The sequence below is a fragment of the Nelumbo nucifera genome, chromosome 7, assembly GCF_055504915.1.
Source record: "Nelumbo nucifera cultivar China Antique chromosome 7, China Antique-T2T, whole genome shotgun sequence".
Lineage (NCBI taxonomy): Eukaryota > Viridiplantae > Streptophyta > Magnoliopsida > Proteales > Nelumbonaceae > Nelumbo > Nelumbo nucifera.
The window spans coordinates 3,801,500-3,811,188 of record NC_142655.1 but is presented as its reverse complement, the minus strand read 5'-3'; the positions used below and the strand labels follow the sequence as shown (position 1 = coordinate 3,811,188).

The window sequence follows — 9,689 nt, the reverse complement described above, 5'->3', positions numbered from 1 at the left end:
TTTTTATTTTTTAAATTTTTTGTTAGAACAGTCTATCCATTTGAACAAGGCGGTCGAATCGTTGACCTAGAAACCGATGGCCAGAACAATTCCGTTTCCAAATCATTTTTTAAAACCATGGGTTCAAGTTTTGAAGTCTTTAAGGGTTCAATACAGCATTTAGCAATGTTTGTGTTAATTAAACCCTAACAAATAAGAAATTAATATATAAACACACAAAATGAATATTTTAGTTTAAAAATGTCTATTTTATAATTATAACCTAAAAAATTAAGAATACAAAAGTTTTTTATAACATGCTATTGAAAACTACTTGGTGATTAAATGAGGCGAGCCTCCAAGGGCACCTTATCGCCTAAGTATCGCCTTGACAACTATGTCTTAGACAATATTCGAATGATTAGCTTAGACCACACTCAGCCATAACTCAAATGGATTAATACCTTAGCAAAAAACAAGTAAAAGAGTTATCAATTCTATACCTCATGATTACTGTCAAATATTGAATTCAAGGTCATATCTGTAAAGTAGAAATGTTCTATATTTCCTTCATGAATTCAAGCCCCAAAAACTATGGTCAATGCAGAGAAGTGTTTTGAAAAGCTTGGAGGCGCATCTCCAGGCAAGGTTCTATGTAAATGCACAGGGGCGTACAGAAGAGGTAGAGGCACAGTTGTGACATAAGCCTCTAGCCTGAAGGTGCTTGGAAAAGCGTACACTTCTGTTGTACTTTATACAGGAGTTCTATGCCTCATATGATCATATACCTTTTAAGTCAATTTTTATAATAATGTAGAAGTTGGGAAACCACTGACCATTTTCCCCATTACAAATTAACATGATATAGAGGAGGAAAACCCTCCAAAATTGTTTATTATAATATTATATTTACAATAACATATTATAACTTGGAGTACCATTACTTTGATTGCTTTGAATGCTTTACATCCATTTTAATATATAAGATGACATACTCGTTTATGCTAAATGTTATGCAATTTATGTGAATTGTTAATTCTGAACTTTTTATTTATAACATTACTAATGATGTATCAATGGCTGATGATACCTATACAATTATGGATTATGATACTTATGTGATGAAATATGAAATTTTCTAATTTCCATAGACTTCTCTATTTTGGGGGATGTTTACTATATGGCACTAAACAGAATGAAATGGCAAAATAGAGGCTGCATTTGGCAAGATTTTCAATGGTGTCTTTTGGGCTTCTCAAAGTCTGAAAGTCTAATTTTTTAGCTTTTTCCGTTTGGCAAAAGAAGTCAAGAAGCCAAGAAAATGGGCAGCTCAAAAAACTTGCGCAAGCCCAAAAATCCCCAAAATTGAGAAGTTCCAACTCAAGCTTATACAAATTTTGGGCCTTCTAAGCTTTATCATACGTGTGCCAAGAAGCGCACGATTGAGAAAATAGTTGGGGTTCTTCTAACAAAACCACCCATTCCTCAATGTGCGTGTAAAACCCTCCTCTGAAGAAAGTATTTTTCTCCTTTCTTCTTCATCTTCTTTTTTTGCTTTCTTCTTCTTCTTCTTCTTCTTCTTCTTCTAATGTGAACCAACAATGGGGACAGAGGGAGAGAGGAATTATTAATTACCATTACTGTGAAGGAGGGACGATGGTTCTTTTTTTTTCAGAAACTCAATGCAGTGTAGATTCTTTTACTGATTTGCTAGTTCTAGCTGGTCTAAAGTTAAGCAAGAACCTCCTTGCCGATATATCACAAAATTTCCTCAAATCCTATATTACTGTTTATTGAAGAGTTATTTCTGCTACAATTGATTATTAAAAATTCTGGGTCTCCCCAAACCGCGTCTAAAGATTTCGAAGGGACATAAATAGTAATTAATGAAGCAACGCAGGTGATGGTGATAAATCAATGTGGACAAAAACTACAGCACCTCTCCCGGTGAAGGCTTTTTGTTTTTCAAACCTACAAATATTTTTCATTTTTCACCTCAACAGGGGTTTACCTTGTACGCCTTCTTTTTCTTTACTTATTTTCCACATGGGTCTGCTTTATTTATTTGTTTAATTTTGGGGAGGGTTGAGCTTGGTCTATTTTTCTGTTCAGTTGATCCTCTTTTCAGTTCTCAACCTAGTTAGTTCTATTGCTTTTTCTCTTCTGTTCATCCTTTTATTTATTCATCTACCATCTTGCTTTTGCCTTTTGATTCTTTCGCTATTTATATGATCTGGGTTTTAATTTTTTTCATAATTTCCCTGGTTTTAAATTCTTCTTTTTCTATCTTGGTTTCCTTCTTGGTATCTCTTCGCCTCTCTGTTTAATATCTAATTTGCTTACCTTCGCTTCTACTTCTCGTTCCCTTCATGCTAGGTTCTTTGGCCTTCCAATCTGGGTTGTTTCTTGTGGTTTCCCTTCTGGGTTTTCTTGTCTTCGGATGATCTGCTAATACCAATATGAATTCAACTGCGGGGAGGCTTGTTTCATCAAAATTGTTGTGTGTTTTTCGAGGATGAGTTGAGGGACCAGAGACGACCAGCCCGAGTACTTAGAATTAAGAGCGCTTAAATTTGAAGAATTTCCATTCGATTTATTAAAACCCATATGCTTTCTTTGTTTTAATTGAATTTTCTATTGTTTACTTCCCCTGTTTATTAAATTGCTTCAATGTCTTGGAATTGAATTTTCCCTTCTATGGTCAAGCTCCTTCCCAAGATCAAATGAAAGGGTTGTTTGCTAACGTGAACCAACAATGGGGACTGAGAGAGAGAGAGGGGAATTATTAAAAATACTTATGATATCATATTAATTACTATTATTGTAAAGGCGGGACGATGTTTTTTTTTTGAAACTCAATGCAGTGTAGATTCTTTCACTGATTTGCTAGTTCTATCTGGTCTAGAGCTAAGAAAGAACCACCTTGTGGGCATATCACAAAATTGCCTCAAATCCTATACTACTATTTATTGAAGAATTATTTCTGCTACAATTGATTATCAATTCATTTATGACTTTTCCCAATGGCCAAATTATAATGCTTATTCCTCTTTTCCGTTGATGAAGATTAGCTATTTATTGCAAAATTATTTCTGTTACACACAACTATTAAATCTCTAATTTTCTTGTTATCTGCTAGAATTGCTATCATAAATAATCTTGGAACAACTGATGGTTCTTCTTTGAATTATTTCATACTAAAGAAGATATTGAACACTGTAACATCCATGGTTGAAAGAAATCCATTTACAATTTTATACTAAACAGGATATTGAACACTATAACAGTCATGGGGCAAATAGATAATATGTGTGCTGGCCCAAAATGAGAGTGGGGCCCACATTGTTTTATTTGTATAGCTGAATGTATGAGTGAGTCCCACTTCAATATTTTGTAAAGGTAAACACATGAGTGGGTCAAGCAGGTGATGTATGTGTAAGCCAAAGATGAGAGTGGGGGACCTACATTGATTTTTTTTGTTATGGTGAATGCATTAATTGGTCCACTTTAATATTTTGTATAAGTGGGACCCAAGAATACTATTTGCATATTTGAATGTATTATTGGGTGTCATACTTACATGTTTATTCATCACTGTTATGGACTTTGCCAAACGATCTTCATGTCTTCCTAGCTTTCTATAAATCTGTTACAATTACTGCAATCAAACAATCTTCAGACTTTGTAGATCTACTTATGAAACCTCTTGTGGTCTTATGGGTCTTTAGCTACTAGAAGATCTTCTGTTGAAAAACTTGCCAAACGCCCCAGAATTTATTTAGCTGACCATATAGTTAGGATAAGACTTGCATAATGATGATGATGACGATGATTTATTTTTAATTATTCATTAATCAAAAATACCATATTCGGGAGGCTTACACCACTTGCATTCTGGTTTGCGCCTCATGCCTTAGGTTAGTGGAAGACCAGCCATCATCACTCCAGGTTTTCAATCATTAGTGCAGAGAAGCATGTCTAACGAATTAATGTGAGAATCAAAAAGGACCAGAATTCATTGTTGCAAGAGAGAAGATATTTAGAGTATGATCTATTGGCATGTTGATATACAAACATACATCATAAAAAAAAAGAACTAAAGGACAACTAAGCAGTACAAATGTCAACAAACTCAGTAAGCATGCAAAACTCATCATTCAACATTTATATATTAGTTTGACACTCTATTCTAGGGGTTGACAGTTGTAATTTGCATTCTCTTTAATGAACTTACCGTTTCCAATAAAAAAATCTTAGTTTGAACACATCTTCTCTGAGGAAAATGGTAGAAAAATCATGGCTTCTACTTTTGAGCCAGTCAGTAAGCACAGATTTACATGAACCCCCAACCTAGAAGAACTGAAACATAAAGAACCATGCTTCATTTTTTCTTGTAATTATAAGGGATGATATTATACATTTTTTTTTCTTGGAATTACTTACAATTTTCTGATCAGGTAAAATCAAAATTAGCAACTAGTCCAATGGATTAGAAAAAGTCCATTTTCCTCCCTGCAGTAGAAGATGTGGCCTGTGATCCATTACAGCAGTACTTCTACAAATCAAAATAAAGAACATAAGAGCATAATTTTGAGCAAGCAACAAGATCAAATGCAAGGTCATATAGAAACATCACTTACACTCTGTGCTCCATAATAATGGGTTCCACAGCCTATGCTCCAAAGTATTGGATAAGGTCCTCATCAAGTGAGAAATCTAAGTCAGCATCTAATGAACAAGTGCCATCAAGTCCAAATAATGGACTGCTGAATCCTCCATAATCTAATGAGAGGCCATCAAGTGGAGACCCAAAATGGCTTTCAACAGGTTTATCTTCCTCACTGTGGAAACTATCACTTACATAATGGCCTATATCTCCTCCAGTTATCTCATTTGCATTTCCATGTAGAAGTGGTACATGAACTCCTGTTTCCTCAGTTCTCATCTGTGGATCTGCTATTCCCATTTCATGCTGCTCTTTATCCTGAGGTAGCCCATATCCTGCTGATGGATCATAGAAAATGTAGTTAGGTCTTGGAGGCAACCCAGAATTTTGCACGGCTGAATATAATAAGGGTCTTCTATCGACAAACATGCTCTGCGACATGGTTTCAATAGCAGAAGGAATGGCAGATGGATTGATAAGCCCAGATTCCGGTAACTGGGGCTGTATCTCCAGATCATTTTCCAAAGGCCTCAAAGATGAGATGGGATCATTTTCAGGCTGTGCTATTTGCATTTGATATCCAACCAACTGTAAGTCTCTCTGTTTCATATCCGGAAGAACATTCCTTGGATCCCCATGTAGATCCTCATTCTGAGGAGGTTCTTTCTGTTGATTAACAGATTTTGAGCTCCCACGAGGTCTTTTTCTCCTGCGTTGTTCTTTGATTTGTTCTTTATCATTAGAAGGATGGATTGAGTTGTTGCATGGCTCCTCACAAGGTTCTGTATCCATTGGTTGGCTTCTCTGGTCAACTTTAGAATTAGATGAAGCAGAGCCAACACCATCATCGACACCATCAACATCATAGTCACTGTCACTACTTGCTGCAGCCTCCTTCCTTCCGCCACAATTGCTTGGAGGCATTTCAGTTATGCCAGATGCACCATTATCACTGCTTGGCTGCTTGATAAGTGCTTCCTCTCGGCTCAACACCCCCAACCAAATTGAGCTTTCTTTGGCAGTCATCTTATCCTGTAAACATTTGGACTGCCGAACATGCCGTCTGATCTTTGCTATATTGGGGGACATGTGCTTAATCACAGCAGTTAGCACTCCAACCTTCCACATCTTCTTTAGATCATGGGGCTTCTTGTAAGGTGGAACCTGACCCTTGGGCAATCCCAATTTCATCCACCAGTCCTCATTACCCGTTGGCCACCAAGGGGGTGGGGCACCTTTCTCTAATGGGTACTTTCGCTGCGGAGGATCACAGTGTTGCATCAAGGATGACAGAAGAGAGCCCAGAGTAGCATCTTGAAGATCCTGAAGGCTGCTCTGGGAGAACCCATTTCGCTTATTTTCTGCCTCACCCATGGCTAAACACTCTGCTTCAAACTTGGCTATTGCTGCCGGTCCGTTCTTATCAAACTTTACCTTCTCTTTCCACCAAGCTCGTATGTTATCAGAGGCACCGCTTACGGGTTTCCCCTTCTCGGGTATGATTCCGTACACAAAGCCACGGGCTTTGCAAACTTCCATCAGCTTCAACATGTACTTGAGGATCCCATCTTGGGCTCTAGACATTTTTTTCCTCCGAGCCTGGTCAGATGTCTGTTTTGGCTTGGTCTTCTCCTGTTGGGCCGCAAGTTTCTGTCTCTCCTTGATCCTCTTGAGCTTGATCCTGTCCTTCCACATTCGCCTCTCCAAATCCTCCGCTTCAATATCTTCATCACTAACATCTTTCTCCGCTAGATTTTCACACCTGATGTCGTCAACGTCAAGATCCGAACTGTCACCCAACACGCTGGCAACCATCAAAAGGTGCTCCATTTTATTCAGAAATGAAGAATTGATAAGGAAAAAATGGGGAAAAAAGAAAGAAAAGATAGACTCCCAATTCGTCACTTGATTCAAGTTTCCCTTCTCTATTTTAGACACTATAATTCTCCCTAGTGATCTCAATAAGATTCTATACTAGAAGACACTTGAAAAGAAACCAAAAAGTAAGAAAATAACAAAAACAAAACTTGGAAGAGAGTACGGCAAAATAACGAAACATTAGATAAATCTCCGCAACCATGTCTTGTATTGTGGATCTCTTAGCTCCTTGCAGTAGTTTGTATAATGATTTCCAATCAACCCACCAACCCCAATTCTCAATATTTACATAATCTACAAGCGTTTAAAGATACCAAAAAGAACAACAATTTCATATCATGCATAACATCTTCCAAGTGGGATATGGCACTTGCTTCATTTTCGCAGAAATTCAGAAGAACCCAGAAAAAAAAAATACCCAATGAAACAATGATTTCTTATTATTAAACCAAAAGTAAAAGAACCAGAAAATTCATGAAACTACAGAGCTAAAATCGAAAACCGGGGGAAAAAAGAAAGAAAAGAATTGCAGGATGAGAGATTCAACACCCATACCAAATATCAGCGGCAACATCTTCCAAATCCACCATCTCCGTCGGCTTGCAGATAGGACCTGCTAACCCTAATGGGACGAATTCTTCGTGATTCCTCTTTTTTCCTCCTTCCTCCTCCTTCCGAAGAAGTAGCAGAAAGCTGAATAAATATGGTCGGAAAATCGAAAACGACTCTGCAGAAGTGGAGCAAACGAGGACCCGATGAAAGAAAACAATTGGCTGACTGAACCAAAATCCAAAATAAATAAGAAACAAAATTAAAATATACAAAAAAAAAAAGCAGAGAGAGAGAGAATAGGGAGGGATTCTGTAAGGCGATTAGGCGAGTGAAGGCATGCGGCCTCCCTCGCAAAGTCACAGTCACGATAAGCCCAGACTCCCAGTGCGCTTTTCAAGGCCTGGTTGTGTGTGTGTGTGGCGACACTGATTTCCATTACTTTCTGATTCAGTAAAGATTTGACCATTAGAAAATCTGAAAACGCCTAAGCATCAAACCATTCATAGGAATCTAATTATCAACTGTTGGATTCAATTCAAGGTCAAACAAACAGTTAAAGAAGTTGAAGAGCCCTTAAATCATCACATCCAGAATTGGTTATTACATTTAGATCGATCCAACGGCTATCAAGGAGATTCTACAAACAAGGTTCTTATATTTTTCTCATATATTTATATCATTGCTTCATTGATTCACCTCTTCCTAATAAGCCAATACTTTAATGCCCTCTGAGTCTCAACGAAAAGGTATCCGGCGTTATTTAATGAAAAGATGGGTCCCATGCATGATAGGTGGCGCATGTTTTCTGTTGTTAGATCGGAATCTACTCGACACCCATATAATGCAAATGGATCGGCTTATTTGGTCAAATTCGGACCACCCTCCAATCCAATGTATTATATATATAATGAAAATAATTAAAAGATATTTATATTTTTAGTTTTTTTATTTAAGAAGGTATAATTTATTTTTTAAAGAAAATAAATCAGATCAAATTAAATCCAAAAATCCAATAAAATTTAAATTTAGATCAAGTCCTATCACATTCGATCGAATCGAATGGGACCCGTCATAAACATTGTCAGATCGAATTGGAATAAACCCCGATTCCAATTCGGTCCGATCCGTTTGCATCCCTACTTCCGTTTATGTTCGTGGAGAACAATAAGCGACACGGCACGCAAATCTACCGCTTAAGTTGAATTTTCATTTTATGTTGCGGGCACAAACCCTGCACGATCCAACTTGGATGGCATTGAGGTATGCAGTTGCACCAAGCACGAGTAACCGCTAAAATCTAAAATCAAGTCAACCCAAATTGAAATTAGGGATAAGTGGAATACACTTTACCTCAAAAATCTGAAATTACAATTAGAAGTGTAAAATAGGTTAGGCCGGGCCAGCGTGAGCAGGTCGAACCGAGCCTTGCCGCCTTTCCTAAGATAACTTGGGGGGTCGGCTTGGCAAGGCCCACGGCTCAGGTTAGGCCATGCATCGGTCCAAAGCTATTTATTTAAAAAGTTGACAATAAATTTAAAATTTTAATTTTATACAAATTTTAGTGTATACAATTTGCTTATATAAACAATAATTAAATAAATTAGTATAATAAAATTTAAAAAAATATTTATTTTATGAATATATCATATACTATATATTATTATATATTTATAATTTATATAATATATATATAAATAATATATATGGGTCGTGTCACTAGTCGTGCTGGGCGTGCTACGAGCTGGACCACGAGCAGTACGTCCAGCTCGGTGCCAATCTAACACGTGGACCTAAAACCCTAAGCCCAGCACAATCCGCACAATCGTGTCGAACCTGGCACGGCTTACAAACCGCCATGCCGGGCCACAGGCAGCATGGCCCGATTTACACTTCTAATTACAACCCCTCCTAATCTACTATAGCCCCCCTATAAATCCATCCTGCCCCTTGAAATTATTGATGGTTTGGTCTGTTTTCGACTTAAGAATTCGGTTTATTATTAATTGTCAGTCCGGTTGTCTGAATTTCATAAATCACATTTAACAGTAAACCATAATAATAATATGTAGTGATGTATGTTATTTGGGCTTTGTATACTCTGAAGTATAAATTTCTCATATCATAATTTACTGATTTTGGCATGAGATTTTCTTCAAATCAGATCGGACCAGACTGTGAAGGTACAAGTCGTTGAAACTGTAATGTGATTATGCAAAAGCTGCCTGATTTGGCTCTCGTCTAAGCTTTATGGATATGAGAAGTAGACAGAACATATCCTTCAATTGCTGGTTTTCCATCTGGTTGGAAACTTGTTTACTTGCTTTATCTTTAATGTGTACAGGATGTGGAGGGAGTGAGTCATGACTTCCCCATAAGGATTGTAAAATTCTTCTCCTCAACATCAAAACTTTAGTGAGAAAATTCCCTCTTTTTGGAAAGCGCCAATTTCAAGGAGACTAAAATTGAACGTGGATGGGAGTTTTTGTGTCCTGGTAGGTAGGGGTGATCATGGGTCAGGTTGGGCCGGGCTTTACACTTATGATAAGGGCTATAGCTTAGGCCCGGGCCCGGCCCGGCCTGAAACATAAGCCCAAGCCCAAGTCTATACAGGCCC

The 9,689-nt window shown here is 37.5% G+C and overlaps 1 protein-coding gene across 6 annotated transcripts; it reads right to left on the bottom strand.

Annotated features, from left to right (window-relative positions):
• Positions 1 to 4,102: 4,102 nt before the first annotated feature.
• LOC104597513 (ETHYLENE INSENSITIVE 3-like 3 protein) lies at positions 4,103 to 7,601 on the bottom strand. 6 transcript variants are annotated; one of them, XR_016078587.1, is made up of 4 exons: positions 7,079 to 7,441; positions 4,620 to 6,449; positions 4,423 to 4,534; positions 4,103 to 4,338 (listed from the first exon to the last, which is right to left on the bottom strand). XR_016078587.1 is itself a non-coding variant. In XM_010259094.3 (3 exons), the coding sequence occupies exons 1-2, from the start codon at positions 7,111 to 7,113 to the stop codon at positions 4,652 to 4,654; spliced, it is 1,818 nt and encodes a 605-aa protein (XP_010257396.1). In that variant the 5' UTR covers positions 7,114 to 7,441; the 3' UTR covers positions 4,189 to 4,534; positions 4,620 to 4,651. The 6 variants fall into 6 exon arrangements, 4 of the variants coding, with proteins under 4 accessions (XP_010257396.1, XP_088747518.1, XP_010257394.1 ...); XR_016078588.1 differs by having other exon boundaries at positions 4,423 to 4,531; XM_010259094.3 differs by having other exon boundaries at positions 4,189 to 4,534; positions 4,620 to 6,434.
• Between the last annotated feature and the right edge of the window lie 2,088 nt (positions 7,602 to 9,689).

Bases quoted from the DNA above. Each gene is read 5' to 3' on its own strand.
- LOC104597513 (XM_010259092.3), bottom strand. From the start codon at position 7,113: ATGGTGGATTTGGAAGATGTTGCCGCTGATATTTG. The intron at 6,450-7,078 runs GTATGGGTGTTG...GATGGTTGCCAG, and splicing joins GATGTTGCCGCTGATATTTG to CGTGTTGGGTGACAGTTCGG.